The sequence below is a fragment of the Rhyacophila brunnea genome, unplaced genomic scaffold (genome assembly GCF_057557595.1).
Source record: "Rhyacophila brunnea isolate RB1 unplaced genomic scaffold, BYU_Rbru_1.0 scaffold_2, whole genome shotgun sequence".
Lineage (NCBI taxonomy): Eukaryota > Metazoa > Arthropoda > Insecta > Trichoptera > Rhyacophilidae > Rhyacophila > Rhyacophila brunnea.
The window spans coordinates 51,340,494-51,358,924 of record NW_028232859.1 but is presented as its reverse complement, the minus strand read 5'-3'; the positions used below and the strand labels follow the sequence as shown (position 1 = coordinate 51,358,924).

Genomic DNA, 18,431 nt, shown 5'->3' with positions numbered 1-18,431 from the left:
TACCAGAATTCTGAGATATGCAAGTTGGGGTAATTACGAATCAGCAAAAATGGCGCGAAAAACACTTATCCAAAAAAACTTGATGGTATGCACGCATTGTTGACACTAGCGACTAGCGATGACTGACGAGGCGAGCACAATGAACATGGCGTCTAGACTAATTGTTGCCAATAGGAAAATATCGCTTCGATTGGTAGAATTTTTGAACTTTCGGAATATACCTATATTCGGAATTACCCCAATGCACCTTATAGTATATATTTTATAAAAGCTTTACAAACTTGTATTGGTTGTTGGTTTGATAAATTTTGTACGTAAATTAGTAAGTATATTCATTATCAGGCATCTATTAATAACATTATAACGCCTACCTGTACAGGATTGCCGTCACTTTGTATCAGATAATCGCAGTGCAAGAGAAACCTCATGTGAAAAGTCTCCATATTAAAGTATGATTTACGCCAAAACGACATTCGCATTCCGCGTTTGATGATTTTGAACCTTACGGAATCATCATAACAATCTAATTTATTGAAAAAAGACCTTCCTCACGCAGCTTGAAGTAATTTTATACCATTTTAATGGTCAGCAATTTCAGACCACTCGAAGAAATGCTAATTAAATGTTCTTTATAGCGAATGAAAGGAAGCTATGTGTATTGATTTAAAATACGGTATATTCACCATGATTACAGGAAGATATAAGAAAATTATTTTAATCTATTTAATATAATAATATCTTCCTGAACATATGATAAGTATAATACTTATTTAATTAGTTTTTATTCAATACTAAATATACACATGATTTAAGACTATAGCATTATTTAAGTAGGTACTGAAATTATCTAACATCAAAATTCCCATTAGAAAAAAAAATACAAAAAATCTTCAATCGAATAAGATTTTAACACATTATCAGTTTACCGGTTTATAATAATATGTTCTAGACATTAAGCTATTTAAGTAAGCAACTTTTTTGCATTTTTTTAAAAATAATAAATATGATCTGAAGGTATTTTAAATTACAGTAGACATACCTATGAAGTTATAAAATTAATAAATTTGATTTATAAATGGAGTCAGGATTGCTAAAAATTTTTGTTTGTGACGTTCTTGAATTTTTTGATAATGTAGTTAGTTTAGTTATTGATAATAATTAGCGTAACTTAAAGGAGAGTTAAATACAGATACTTAAAAAAACTTATAAATATCTCATTGTAGATGTTTTATTCGTTTCTCGTATTATTATTACGAAGAAACGGAAAAGTAGTAAGAAAGAAAAAGGGCTTTAGAGCATAAAATAGATGTTGCACTTAACAAATAATATTTTTTTATATTTGTCAATTTCACTATAAGATGTTTTATTTTATTTATTTAGTAATTTAGTATCTTTACGTTTGCATCGGTGTAAGGATTATTGTTTAGGTTTTTTTTTATCATGTTGTAATAATATATTGAATCATATGATTTTTTTAAATGTAGGGTAACTAAGTAACTGATTTTTCTTATCGCCATCGTCTTTATGTCGTAATGCATAGAAGAGGTAGCTATAGTTTTAGCAAAATTCACTGATTTAAAATAAGATGACTTACCAGCGTCTAAAATTCGTTGTTTGACTGAGTGTTGTCTGCCGTGCCAAAATTGCCAAGCTTTGATTTCGTCTTCAGGTGATTTTTCTTCTCGGAACATCAGCATCACAACGCTCTGTGTAAAAAAAGAAAACCAAAATTAGCATTTTATTTATTACTCATGAAACTAATACAATTCATTTTATGGCATCTAAAAAAATAGTTTAAAAAATAACATTAAAAATACTACGTTTAAAATAGCGCAATATGTCAGTACGTAATTATTGTCTCAAATGGAGAAAATATGTAAATAAATTATTGCTCACGGCTACCACCATTTTGGTCCAGTGTGTCGATAATCAGACTTTTTGAAAATAAGAATTTGTTTTTTTAAGTGCTTATTTAAATTTTTGCACTTAATATTTTAATGTGCAACTTTTAAAATGTCATTAATGCAAAACTGGTGTGAATATATTTATAACTTTTTTATAAGGTTTCTTTAGCGGAAACTATTTAAACACTTTATTGAATTTTAACCGCAACAACAATTACGGTCTTCCATATAAGTAAAAAGTGTGTATCGACCTCGTAAGGCTTCAATTAATCACGTTTTACTTATCTATGTATATTTTGGTTAAATTTATGCATAAAAACTGAGTTTACTTACGTTGATATGCGTGTGCTACCGTTTTAGTTAACTATCTATACGATTAAATGAAATAAATTGTTATATTTGCTTGAATTTTGTGAACAATATATTTGAGTATTTTGACTTTTGTCACTTGCGTTTCTTAACTTTAATACTAAATGTGGTGACAGTAGTCACTAAATGATCGATTTAAAAACCTTAAGGTTAAGAAGACCTTTAGAATCAGTGGCAATAGGTAGAGGTAGGCTGTAAAGATCCACCATAAATAGCGCACATTAATCTTTATTAGTCATACATATTTTTTTTCATTGAACTAAGACTGCAATTTAGTGATGGCGTTGGTTAGTTTTTAAAATTTATTTAAACCCTGCGAACCAAACCATAATAATATATAATAATAGCCAAAAAATACTCGTATATCTAAAAATCTAAAATCATGCCATTAATAATCATCATACATATTTTGGATATTTTATAGATATAATAATATTTTTTTATCTATTATAGTTTGGTTTAGTCAGGGATTAATGAATTTAATAAAAATAACCAACACCATCTGTAATATGTATCCATAATTCAACGAAACCCAATAGGTATGACTGAAAAAGTGTGCACTACTTTTGGCGGATCGCCAATAACGTACCAAAACTATTATGGTTTGGTTTTGGCAGGGTTTAATGAATTTTTAAAAACCAACCAATAGTGTCTGCACATTGTAGTCTTATTTAAATGAAAACAAATACGTATGACTGACAACATTTAGTGTGAAATATTTCTGTCGGATATTAACAGCCTACCTCCACCCTTTGCTACTGATACGAATGACTAAGCATCTGATTTTTTTGTTTGCATAATACAACTGCGACATATTTGCATCTTGGGTAATTATTTTGTGATATTGACATAGGTACATTGCATTATTGAACACGAAATACAAATATTTTTTTTTTGATAACCGCGTTATATCTTCATAATAACTCAATAATTAACAAAAGTGGGGATAGAATAGTTGTTGTACATTATATCCAACGAATATTATACATATTATGTTGCAAAACATGTCAGGTGTATTTCAGCACAGTGAAAGTCTGTGTATAATAATATCGAGCGTCAATCAATCTCAACGCTGAAGAAAATTTCTTGCCTTGGGGTGTTTTCATTATCCTTCGTAATTTTGCGTCAATTTTTAAACTTTGCATATTATGTATATAGTCAGCAATATGTTGAAAGCAATCTCTCATTAGTCGTTGGAACATTATATTTATATGTACAGAAATGACTGATATAATCTGGACCACGACGTTTTAGCCAATGGGGGCCAAAGTAATACTTATTAAATGTTTATAATATGCTGTAATTGTCATATAAAGTAACTTATATGAGTTACGAAGATAATGTTCGATATTTAATTGGTGCAATCAAATGTTTTTGCTGTAGTTGTTAATAATAATTATTGTTTACAATAAATGTCCATTTGTATGTAAAGCAAAATTATTATGTGTGTATATAATTATTATAATACAAATATTATGTCACGGGCTGTCGGCAAATTAATATTTTGAAATAGAGATTTATTATACAGCTAGCGCATTTATATTCATGATATATAAAAGTAATCTATTTTGTATATGATGATTTATGGAATAAAAAATATTATTATTGATAACTAGTATATTAATAACACCTATATTTTGTGTGTGTCCTCATGATGGATTTGTATCAGTGTGTCCGAAAACATTAGATATGGATTTAAGCCCTCCATTTGGAAAAAAATACAATTATTTTGCAATGTTTTTAATATCCAGAGAAAACCCTGATGGTTTGATTTAGGCAAAAATAGTAGATAAGTAATTAACCATTTTTTACTGATATTTTATATACAAACTAAATTATTGTACATTGTGGATATAGTATCTACTTCTATATTAGTGAGCTAACCGTTTGATCAAAACTGTAGAATGATTTTTTCAATGTGAGCTTGGATTTAGAGTATGATCACAGTTAATTGGTTAAAAAAACATAAAATTACAATCGCATTGGATTATAGAGTAATCTGACTAAAGCTGACATTCATTTCTCGTAAAGAAACAAAATCTGTTAATACAAACCTCCACACTGTGGAGGCCCATATGATCCTATTAGGATCGGACATGTTCGGAAAATTTTATAAAATGAAAGTTCTATATTAATCCTATTTTTTTAAAACAATTAATGTGTACATAACTAACTTTTTGCAAGGTAAATGCGTTCCTCAGTTTTTATTCTGCACTAAAAATGTACTATTATTTAACATCTGTATTTATCTCTATCATGTTTACTATGTAGGGATGCAATTTCATTGCAATGCCTTTTAACAATATTTATATAATATTTTCAGTTGGAATAGTGAAATTATCATGTAGAGTGATAAAATTAACCGAATTATAGTGAAGAATATACCTTAAAGCAAGGTACATTTGACAGAAAAAAATCTCATACATATAATTTGAGTAAGTAATAATGCGCTATCATATTATATTAATACGTAGTAGGTACATACAAATCACACATTGAATCCTCGTTATATGATATAACAATATATGGTTTCAAATATTGAGATTGGGGTTTTATTTTATCTGTCATGTAAACGAGATCGATGACACCACATATTATTATTGTATTTTCTTTCACCGCAAACCATGTCATTGAAACAAGAAAAGATACTTAAGTACTATTTTACTGTCACTCTCATATAAATACGTAACAAGTCACCTCGCAGTCCTAACAGAGAGTTTTTTTTATATCATGAATCCTTATGACGATCAGGAATTATCAAAATAATCCAAGAGTTTTGTAAATTTAACTTATTAAATCTTCTCAAATTTTTTGTTCTTTTTTTGTTTTGTTTTGAGTTGTTCTCGTAAATTCATGTAAAGGTCAACAATATTAATGTCATAGGAGAGAACTATTATTTTGTTTCTGATGAATGCAACAGAAATGAAACTGAATTATATATATCAATACTAATAATACCTAGAAATAGACGCTTTTCCTAAATAAGTGTGTTTTTTTATTGAATTGAATTTGGTAAAACAGCTCTAAGTCCAGTTATCCAAAACATAATTAACTGGTCAGCAGTGAATGTATATGTATTTAATGGCCACACGCCAGGCGTGTTTTGAGCACTGCCTATGTTAAAGACTGTAAACTTTTACATTTACCCATAAAAAAATAATGGAAAATGGGTTTTAATACAATCCATCCGTTTCATATTATTTTCATATCATTTAACATACATAATTTTGAAAATACTATATTAATAAAACAAAATACAAAAGCCGATCGCCAATAGTAACTCAATTCGGAAATCATTTCAGAGAGTATTAAAATCCATTAATTAAAATTTGTCGCAATCAAGTATGGCGCCTATAGCATAGTAGTATATGTGCTTGGGCGCGAAACCAGAGAGATGCAGGTTCAATTCCTGCTTGTTGTCTTACTTTTTTTCAAAAAAGATTTTTTCTATTGTTTATAATATATTTTCTCAGAAGTGTTTTCAAAATTATGTATGTTCAATAATTAGAATGTTACATTCTTAAATCTTGTGAATTTTTCGTTGAATAAAAAAAAGTTAGTTTATATTATTTGTATATTTTGTAGTAGGTACTTAAAAGTAAATGATAAATATTAATTAGTGAATTCATAATTATTTTTTCACCATTTAATCACGTCCGTATAATGTTTCTTTATTTGTTTTCAGTTTTCACGTGTGTTAAAGTGGGTTGGATGTTTGCAAATTATTGGCAGTCCCTGCATGGGAAACCTTGGATGAAACCCAGAAGGGAATTTAGCTTGAGGTTGGCCGCGCCATCTCGCGTGCAGGAAGGTCATTAAGACCGCAGACATGCCGCAGTAATGAACCGAGATTCAGCAGCCGCTACCCTCGCCTGGCAGTCAGTGTATCAAAAAAGCCACGATTATTCCCACCATCATTCAACTAACATGCTTGGTAATGCATGTTTCTCTTTTAAACCTACATGCAAACTAGCACTAAAGACATATATAATATTATTATTAAAAAAATAATAGTATTTAGTAAAATATTGTATAGATGACGAAAACAAGATATATACCTGGTTTCATATTATTGAAAATTATAGTGATTAATTAATTATGGTATATTCTCAGTACATAAGTCACTACCTATTTTATCTTCACTGTTATTGTAACTTTAAATAAACTAACCATGGAATTTAAATCTTGCTTCGTGGATTTCTGTCTAGTGGAAGGAAGGCAGTGGCGAATGGTGTAGGTATGCTGTGGATATTCAAAATAAATAGTGCGCAATAAACTTTATTAGTCATACTTATTTATTTTCAGAATACAAATTGCCGATGGTGTTGGTTCGATTTAAAAATTCAATTTAACCCTGCGTAAACCAAGCTACAATAGTTAATAGTCATTAACAATGCTAATAATTTTAGATATTTTATAGATATAATAATATTTTCTATCTATTATTATTTGGTGTAGGCAAGGCTTAATGAATTTTAAAAAGCTAATCAACACAATCTGTAATATATGTACCTATTTTTATTTCAGTGAAAACAATTAATTAGTATGATTATCAGAGTGTACGGTATTTTTGTCAGATCTTCACGGTCTATCTTCTTTATAAAGTTTGATTTAGGTAGGGTTTAATTGATTTTAAAAACTATCTGCAGTTTGTATTCTTAGTTCAATTAAAACAAATGAGTATGACTGACAAAGTTTAGTGTGCACTATTCATGTCAGATCTCAACAGCCTACTTCCTCTCTTGACCCCTCGCCACTGAAGTTAGGTAACCATAAGTCGTAAGATATTCATGAAATATACGCATTGTACTACCTATTAATTAATAAGCAAAAACATGTTTTTATAAATTTAGGTACCTACTCATATTTCGTTCCGAGTTTTTAAAAAATAAGTCAGAGGATGTAGTTTCATTTTGAACGTAATGAATAATTATATAAAACAACATATGGCACTATTTCTTAAATAAATACGTGAGGTGAATTCGTTTGATGGTTTGTTTAAAAGTGCATCGACAATAACAATTATTGCTAACGGAAATGAATGAAATGTTTGAGCGTCGTTTTGCTAATTTAATGATGCATCTCGCTCAGTCGTTGCTACTGCTTGCTCAAATAATTGCGTTTTTTAGCTGCAATTTGCAGTTGTTACTCGGAAAAATTAAAGGGTTAGTTAAAAGGCATGCTTGTTTTATCAATGAGATTCTAAAGGTAATCAATTACTGTGTTACATTTTTAAACATGTTGCCTATTTATATACATATAGCACATCAAACTTTGACTCATAATAATTTGTGAACGGTTTATTGTTTTATCGTGAGGGAAATATTTTTTATGATTTTTTTTCCATTTAGAGGACGGTCTTGAAAGACACTGTAAACTTTTTATATGCTCAGAAATGACTCCCTCATAGAAAACAAGTTGCACTGACTCACTGGATTATTCGAGAAGATATTATATTGTATTGTTTTCCTCTTTTTACACAATATGTTCTGAAAAGTCTTTGATAAAAATGACAATATAGTATACTAGTATTATTATTAATGGAACTTTAAATGCGTATTGGTACTATATATTATCCATAGTGATATTATGTGAATTGATATTAATAATATATTTTAAAAATGATATTTAAGTAATTGAATGAGGTTAGTTAATACTAGTGGCGAAGAGTGGAGGTAGGCTGTTGACCGACTTAATAGTGCACACTAAATTTTCTCAGTCACACGTATTTATTTTAATTGAACCAAAAGACAATATGCAGAGAGTGTTGGTTAGTTTTTAAAGATCAATACAATTATTAAACCCTGACTTAACATTAACATAATAGTTTTGGTATGCTATGAGCAATTCTAAAAAAGGAGTGTACACTTTTTCAGGCATACTTATTTATTTTCGTTGAATTAGGAATACATAGGTTAGGTTTTATAAAAATCAATAAGCCTTGCATAAACCAAACCATAATAAAATATTCTTCGATCTATAAAATATCCAAAAGTATGTATAATTTAGTGGCATATTAATTTAAAATATTTTATAGATAGATAAATATTGTTTGACTATTATCTATTATGGCTTGGTTTACGCTGAGTTTAATTAAATTTAAAAAAACTAACCAACACTCACTGCACACTGTTATGTAGTTTTACCTCAATGAAAACAAATATGTATGATTGAGAAAGTTTAGTGTACACTATTTATGTCGGATCTTAACAGCCTACCTCCACTTTAAAACGTTATGCTGATAATTGAAAAGCTCTGAAACGAGTTAAAAGTTAAATAATAATTTATTAATATAGCACTACGAATCAGTTACTAGTAGAAAACTTAAATTAAATATTAAACTGACTAATGCCATTATCTCAGTGTTGATTATTTATAAACTCGTACTTACATAGTAAATAATATAATTTATTTACAATATAATAAAGTAGGTATACCTAAGTATCGAACACACTTAGATTGTACAGTCGTAAATGGATAATTAACATTATTTAGCTTAATCGATGTTAAACGGAGTGTTTATTTTGTAATTTTAGTGGCTAACACGTATTCGATAATTAAAGTAAATGCATTTCGATGTGATTGCCGCGAGAAAAAAAGTCTCACGTTGTCGGTGAGTTTGTAAAGATGACATCTAGCGGAGAGCAGTAAAGAAGCATTTTAAAAGAGGTAATTTTAAATGCGGCATTTTCAATCATTTAGCGTTAGTACATAAATGTACCTAACCATATGTATGCTTAGCCATACATTGTACTTAAGTGATAGCTAGTAATACTTTATTTATATTGAATTAGATATATTAATATATTGGAAGTTAAAGAAGATTAAACTCATTTCACGTAAGTGGAATATATCAATATTTGTAGCAATATTTTTTCAACATAGTTACTGGTTTCGTAGTTGACATCAGAACTTGTAAGCTATTTTTTTTATAATTTACAAGAAAAAACGGCCGATATTTCCGATTTAACATTGTATATTCTATAGACAAGACTGCTTTCAGCCACTACGGCAGCTATCTAGAGTAGGTTTGTATCGACGTATTAACACTTTTTGTAACAATTACAATAAGTTAGCCGCCCAAACAGTCACAACTGTCTATCTCGCTCTAAAATTTACCACAGCCAAAAGAGGTGCTGTTAAAACATAGCACTTATTGTAACAATTACAAGTAACTTGTTGTAAGTGTTACAATAAGTGTTAATACTTCGATACAAGATACCCTAGATAGCTGCCGTAGTGGCGGAAAGCAGTCTTGTGTATAGAATAGATGCGCAGGAACACAATATAGATCTACGGCAGGATGGAAAAATGTAATTTAAATTAAGTACATAATATGCATCTACCATTTATGTGACATTATTATACAATAAATAGTATTGTTAAAATCGAAATAGATGTCGACTAAAAAAAAAAAATTAACATGCGGAATTTAATATTTTCAATATTATACTATCGTCAATTGAATTTGTAACATGTAACTGTTATATCAATTAATGTCACATGTTTTATTTAACTTGTACACTTTTATCTAGTACACATGAGTAATCTATATTCGAGATGATACAAAACTGCGAATGCTTAAAAGGGAGTTATGTACTGTGAACAATGGCCGAAATTTAAATTTCCTTATTATGGAGATTAGAGAATTTATAGTGGAAAAATCCAATTCGTACTGAATACAAAATGAAATAAAAAAACTTACATGACATTCAAATATTTACATTACAAAATCATAGACACAAAATTGTGCCAATAAAATGACAATAAATGTGATTCGTTTACAATAAATCCTTTATGTTATGTTTATTTATTTAGACGTCTAAATCCATTTATTGTTAGAAATTATTATTGTACCGTAGCATTAAGATTTTATCTTTGAAAGAAAAACACGTTTGGTTCATGTTTCCGAGTAAGTGCCTACATTCTATCGACTGGCAGTGTTTCATTAAATAAAATAGCGAATATTCTGTTTCAATGTAAAATTAATGCAGCGTCAGATGATTGTGTGAAAACATTTTACTCAGAAAAGCCAACGTGTCAGATCGAACAAGCCTTATAACTAAGAGGAAGATTTATTGACAACCAATTATTACGTTTATAATCTTTCAAACGCTGGTTCGATGCATTTGTTTAAATACGCTTAGTAAATCATCATCGTCTCAACCACTATCCGATACACTGCTGGGTAAATCATTTTTATTTTTGTGTTCACTCATATCAATCCTTAGTCGCGCGTTATCACGTAGATACTTCTGCTAAACTTAATCAATTTATTAATCGAGTAGTTTTTGGTCTTCTTTTATCTAAATATTTTTTAATACCATTGTATGCAATTTATTTAACAATGATCTAGTGATGACACCTATCAATATTATTCAAATAATAACTTAAAATTTAATTGTCAACAAGTTAAATAGAGACCATAAGATCATAAAAGACGAAATGCGGGTTGTTAAAATCGATTCTTATACAATTATACAAAATTCTAATCAATTATAATCTAATGATATTATTTTAAATGCAATTAAATATTTTATAGACAGTATTTTAATCTATATAATTTAATGACAATTAGTATCGAATTCGTGTGATTATTAGTGTCAATTACTATTAATATCCTCAAAACATTTCATTATTTACACGTCATTAAAAATATTTTTTTTGACCTTTTACATCACACTATATCACTATGTTCGATTCTAGGAGGATTCCATGAATATTTACAAGAAATAGATGTTAGCCAATTGCTTAACCTATTAGATCCATACTATGGTCCAAACGAAAAACAACATCTGAATTTGCTAGAAGCGGAATCATAACCCGGGACCGACGTTAGCGTGAGGGTAGGTACGATACATTTTATCTAATACATGTTTTTTTCTCTGTTAGGTAAGAATAAAAAAATATTAGGTATACTTAATTCATGAAATTTAAGAAAAAATTGACAAAATTTTGTCGTGTTTTTGAATTTGTTTATTATTATTAGTTATTACTCTACTATTTTTTATGTGCAATTAATTCCATGCATTAACGACTTTAGTGCCATTTTGTTAAATATAATTTAAAAATAATTATCTATTGAAATACTATAAAAATAAATTGATGATAACCATTACTTTTAATTGTATATTTATTGATAACTATTAGTTGAATGAGTCCATTATATCGGTTAGATAGAGAAAAAAAAAACAACGAGTAGGGTCTCATATTACTGTGTGTATAAAATTTCTTGAAACGTTTTGGCTTTGAAAAATATCCAAATTACTGCCATAAAATTGCTTATCACTGAGCTTTAATAATATAAACTTAAAAAAATTGTAATAAAATAGATACGATAGAATAGAGAAACCATCATTTGAATAATAATCGTAATTATCTCATAAAAATAATGACGCCCGCTCAGCGGATAGGCTCGCGTCGTATCAAAGATACGAGCCGCAATAACTTTAATAAGTGATATCAAAATAAATATTAACTAGGCGGATGATGGACAATGATTGGTGCTACGTGGTAAGATCTTGTCACGTCACATGCGTATGATGGATCATCTGGTAAAATCCGAGCACAGTCGACGCGCCTTGTAAAACATACTTGACCGATCTACGAACAATGACGACACGTAAAGTGAATTAATTAATTATTCAATAATTTTTAATTTAAGTGTTATATCGATATGCCTACGTAAAACGATATTGAGATTGAGTGAGTTGTCAATATGATATTGTGTGATTTAAAAAATCATTTTACTCTCACATGTAACTAACTAATTCTGTTTTGTTCGGCTATATAATTTAACAAAGATTACTCTTAACTACACTTTTGAAAAAACACAGTTGATACAATAATAATTATATATAGATACAACTAAATATTTAGTAATTTCTAATGAGTCGAAGGCCAATTTTTAGAAATACGATTTTTTACATCAATCGATTCTCTATGAAATTTCCAACATATCTTTATAAACCTAAATGCATAGGATTATATTGAAATCTAGAAACAATTATTTTCATGCCCCTTTTAAGTATACTAAGTGACATTATCTGCCAATGTATTGATTTTTTTATGAATTTGAAATTGAATAGGATTCCTTAAAATTAATTGTAATTTGAAACAAAAAAAATGTTTTTTTAATATTTCGAAATTACAGAACTAAAATCGAATTAAGTATAGTTTCGTAAGTTCTAAATTTTGCTTTTCCTGTACTTTGGCGTTTAAGATAGTTAAGAATTGAATGGACAAAATTATAGTCAACGTTATAAAATAGTTGACTGATGAAACACGTACTTTTAAAGCTAGTTTTTGAAAAAAATCGTCTTATCTTTAAAAAACACTATCGAATTATGAAGATGTGTCATTACCATTAAATTTATAATAAAAGGCGTGAAACATGACGTCAAATTGATAAGATTTTTTTTAATGTTAAAAATTCTTCCTACATACATTAAATTACTAATTCCGTGAAATATTTTTATTTGCGTACATTCATTTTAATTTTAAACGTGATTTATAGTCAGTTTTATTGTAAATATAAAAAAATACGCAGTACATCATGAATATATTTCATAAATCTTTAGTCTTATTCCTTTTAATATTTAATATACGTAAAATCAAACAATAAAATAATGACGTTGGCTCGAATCCTGAAATAATAGAGACTATAATATAAAAAAAAATTACAAATATGCTGAATACTAGCTTAAAAATTAATACTTAATAAATATTTTTTACTCACTTACAAGACAATATTTAATGGCATTCTAATTTTAGCGTAAATAAGTATTTGCAATGTTCTATTAAATTACATAAATATTATTGTTTTTTGAGATAATATTCTCTCAGTGGAATTGCAATTAAAAATAGTGTAATAATATAATTATTAATGTTAAAATTTGCGAATCTAGTTTATTGTGTAATATGATATTATATACTATTATAAAATATTACTGATATTTCGTATAATAATAAAATTATAAAATGACTTAAGAAAGATAGGTATTATTATATAATATTATATATATATATATATATATATATATATATATATATGTATCTACATCAACAAAGTATGTTTCGGATTATTAAGTAAATAAGTACGGTATTACCTTTATACACGTGTCAAGAATCTTTTACATACTCGCAAAGAGCTTTCGATCGGCCAACGCAGTCGGTTTAATCCGTCGAAATAATCCTGAAAGCTGTCAAGCCAAGCTTGTCCAGCGCAATCGCTAAAACTCCGACACGGAATGAGATATTGACGAGTAATTACCTGCTTTGGCACTCAACTATTATTATTTTTTTATTAGAATAATCGAAGCCCGACCAATTAATCCAAGTTGACTTGATTTTAGTACACAAAGAGAAAGCCGGCGATGACACCTACCTACTCATAAAAAACGATGTTTTTTTTGTGATAATTAAACCAATTGGATCAAAATAGGTAGTTAATTATTTAACGTGTTTTTTTTAAAGATTAATATTTAACTACCTACTTTACTAATAAATAATTGAGACTATTTTGTGAATAATAGTTTTATGATAATGATGAACAATATAATTTTATTATAAAGTCTCTCGTCAGGGGTCATTAAGTATTCGATTGTAACAATCACTATATAGGGGCTGTAAAAAAATCTTGCGGATTGTATCAATGATTACTCTTGATTACATAGCATCGTGTGTGGTGATTGTGTCTTTCCTTATATCGGTATTGACTTGTTAATACGTAATTGTAGCATTTTTTCACACATTTAAAAATTCATAAAAAAGCATCTAATTAAATAAGTATTATAAATGATAATTATTATTTATTATTATTCCATGACCGATCCTAATAGGATCATATGGGCCTCCACAGAGTAGAGGTTTGTATTAACAGATTTTATTTTTACGAGAAATGGATGTCAGCCACTTGCTCAACCTATTAGGTCCATACTCTGACACATACGCAAATTGAAAAACAATATGTGTACTTGCCAGACCCAGAATTCGAACCTGGGACCCTCGATACCACAGACCGGCGCTTAAGCCACGCGGCCATCGTGGGTGTATAAATGATAAAGCCGTTGGCAATTATTGTGCATGAAACATTTCACCATGGCACAGTTCGCCGTGAGCTGTCTTATCGGAAAGAGATGACCGTATACTATACGGTATCCAATTTTATTAGATTCAATTAGAAACATTAATTCAATTTTCATAGCTAAATTTTGGCAAAATTCATGAATTCAAGAATGAAAACCTAACTTAACCTAACAAATAATCCAGTATATTGCCTATTTTAATTTTTATTGCTGCTGGCTTCCTGTATAGTGTAAACCGATAAGAACGATGTTTTATTTAGACATTTATTTTATGTCAGTACTATACGACCCAAAGAGGTAGGACGGTCTTTAATATACGGTCATATATTTTCGATGAAGTGTGATACGACGAACTGCATACGTAAAAGTTTCCGGACACGATTTTTTGAACTGAAAGCAAAATCATTACATTACCAATGAGTATTTAATAATTATCTCGCAGTTCAGTCGAGACGTATGTCCATCTACGTACATTTAGTGTATAAGTAAGTACCGTCGTTCGCTTTTAGTAAGTTTGCTTGATGTCGTTTGCATTTTCCGTTTGTCAATTATCGGATATCGCATGTCATACGCTTAGATTACAAACTTAAGTTAGACACTCGTTAAATTGGCTTCACGCGCGTATCATTCTGGGAAAACTTTTGCGACTTAAAACCAGTGCAATATAATTACACAGAATCGAATAAATAAGAATAAGGTTTTGCTTGTAATTGAGTTTTTCAGTAATTACTTCAACAATATAAATATGAGACTATCACCAACAATATAATTAGTACTAATAACTAAGTAATACTTTAATAATTAAGGAATTTTGAAATTTTAATTAGAATAACAAGATTCATAATAAAAATTGGTTAACAATTAAAAATGACTTATAAAATTCATTATAAGTAAATATTATTAGTTCATTCAGTGTACTTCCTTATGTCTAATTTGTTATTTTTATATTTATTCTATCTACAATAATAGCTTAAAGCGTCATTTCTTTTTTTTTATATACTGTTTTAATAATATTTCTTTGTATTTAAATGTCATGTTGTGAACGTCTTAAATTAATAATTTCTAAAGTTCACCATATAATGTAAAATAAATAATATTGAGTTACTGATCAGAACCGGTTTCGTAATAAATACTATATTATTTGTATTTCATTTTATTTAATATTATATTTTCTATCATTCAAAAATAATCATTCGTCATTACGTCATCGTAGTATTTGATGATTCATATTTTACTCAATGACTAAGCTTTCGTTAAATTAAATGTACGGTATTTGCATTTTAAATGACTTTTAAATTCAGTTAAACCAAAATAATACGTTATCTATTAAGTTTATTCTTTAATTAATTTCGTATATTCAGATAATGAAAGTGTTAAAACTTAATTATGTGCAAATGCCAAGTGACTGACGTTTCCTTTTGCAGTTTGCATGCCAAAGAATGTCTTCCACATAAAACCACTTATAATGAGTTTAACATTTAAAATCCTATTTTGGATATTATCAGATGTGATAAAAATATTTTAACCTCAAAATAATATAAAGTCTTGTATATAAATATATGTATTAAAAAAAATATTAAGTACTTACCTATATAAAAATACATATTTTGAACAAACCATAAGAATATTTTTTAATTGTACACAATGTTCATTTATTTTTGTAATTAGTAGAGAATATTTACGTATTCACATAATATAAAATCAAAATAAGCTTTGTTATATTTACAATATACTACCTACCCATTTAGAATATAATAGAAATTTAATTAATTAATCATATTTGAAATTATATTATAATATGTTTCGCTTTGAATAAGTATAATTTTATTATTGTCTTTTGCCATATATGCAAACAAAGGAAAATAAATATTCTTAAATAAACTTATGGCCTAATAAACCAGTGATACATCACTTTTGACCTCGTGAGAAAATAATTTTCTTATGCTGATTCAACGAACAAAAAAGCCAATACAGTGATGTACAATACCTATAAAAGCTGTTTGATTAAAATAGTTAAGTTTTAGATAAAGTATTATTCTCTAGGGCGGTCCCCGTGACAAATCAAAGAGAAAATTCTCACCGCTCACCTGTGTAATTAAATCCATCGAGAATGCCAACACGTAACATGCTAAAGATTAAGAAAAGTACTGACGGCTTAAAACTAGAAATTATTCGTTTAATATTAGCACTACACAGGTGGTTTGAAAGGAATAATCAATCTACTAAATAGATGCGTTGCAATGTTGAAGAGTTGGAAAATAGATATCTGACAATCCATCATGCCATATTCGAAGAATATAATGTACTTATATACTTCAGTATTATTATATGTAACCAAAGTATTAATGCACGCAAATAATTACATATTATACAACCAATCAGAAACGTTTAATAACTGATTGAAAACTATTACTACATGTAGAATTAGTTATTACGTGATGCTAAATAATTTTAATTTTATTGATATATAATATCAAATAAGTACTTTAGAAAGTTTAAGGTTAAGTGGAAAGTTTATTAAGACTATGAAAAAAATCATAATCATGAGCGTGATTATAAGTCAGTATTATAGTGAGTCTAGTGCATCTATTATATACACAAGGCTACTATCAAAGGTAGTTTATTATATTTATGTGTATTATAATTGTTACAATAAGTTAGCCGTCAAAACTGTAAAAACTATCTACATCGCTCTAAAAGTTAAGACAGCCAAGAGAGGTACTGTTAAAACATGGCACTTTTTGACCGTTCAGACGGTTAACTTATTGTAACAATTAACCGCCTCAATATATACATATGATAAACTACCCTAGATAGCCGCCAATAGCAGCCTTGTGTATAAAATAGATGGACTGGCTTCTTTTAACAACTTTCTCATTAGTGATCGTCTAGCAGTTGTGTAGAAAAACATAAGGGAACCTATTTTTTATGTAAACTATGTAATTTAAAAATAAATAGGTACTTATCTACACAATTACTTAAGTTTCTATAGTATTGATATAATGCGTTGTGAAAGTTGATAACAATACTTATTTATAAAAAGTTTATTAAAATAAACTATACTATATGTATGCAATTGCAATATGTCAGAATTTTTGTATTTTTGCTGTACCTATTATGAATTAAAAAGTAAGGTTTTGAAAACCATAAAAAAATAAACAACATTAAATTGTAATTTAAAAAAAATGTTGTATATTATAAGATGATTAATGAACAGTGTTTTTTTATATTGTATTATATTGAATTTAAAAATATGTACCTACCTATTCATAATTTATAATAAAAGGACATTGTGTATTTTATTTTATTCAGTGCAACATTGAATATTGAATATAGATACTGCAAGCTCAACGCATATGGGAATACCCGCATTTATGAATAATACAAAAAATAAACTTATTAATATCGATATCTTAGGCTTATCGATGGTGAGATATAAGTAGTCAGATGCGAACACAATGGCAGTATATACGATGCGTGGCTGTGTGGTTCTATTAATTCGTACAATGCCGATGGTATTGAAGATGGTATCAGTTATCAGCCCACTCTTAATGCAGACTTAATCTTGGCGGGATCTAGCATGCCCGGGGAGATTATGCATTGCTACAGATTGCTACGACGTTATTGTTGCATATTTAAATGTGCTACGATATTGCTACGACACAATATGCTCTCCCTCCATCACACACCAACCGTAGCATAATGAATAAGAAGTAGCACTTAAAGTGAGTATCCCATACTAAATACTATGATTGTAAATATTGTGCACTTTTAAATGTTAGTAATAATCTAGTTTAGATAAAAGGAGACCTTATTTTTAACTATATGCCACCGAAACTTTACTAAATAATTATGATTTTGCTTCGTAAAATTTAGATCACAATAGCCGATCGGCCCATCTAAAGGTTGCACAGACTTCTTGCAACAGGTATAGTGCTACGGCAAACTAGAACGTTAAAAGATTTAACGTATGCACGTAGTATAATATGAAATACTGATCCATAAATACCTTCCAAATGTGGTACATATTGAGGTAATTGTATGAATGGGAAAAAGGCGACAAGAGTAATGA

At 28.5% G+C, this 18,431-nt stretch overlaps 1 protein-coding gene across 8 annotated transcripts in view; it reads right to left on the bottom strand.

The window, feature by feature from the left end:
• Nucleotides 1-18,431, bottom strand: part of grh (grainy head) — a 562,310-nt gene that overhangs the window by 54,657 nt on the left and 489,222 nt on the right. For all 8 annotated transcript variants that reach the window (XM_085947266.1, XM_085947268.1, XM_085947267.1 and 5 more), the window contains one exon: nucleotides 1,595-1,706. In XM_085947266.1, the coding sequence (XP_085803392.1) occupies nucleotides 1,595-1,706 (112 nt within the window). The remainder of the gene's footprint in view (nucleotides 1-1,594; nucleotides 1,707-18,431) is intronic.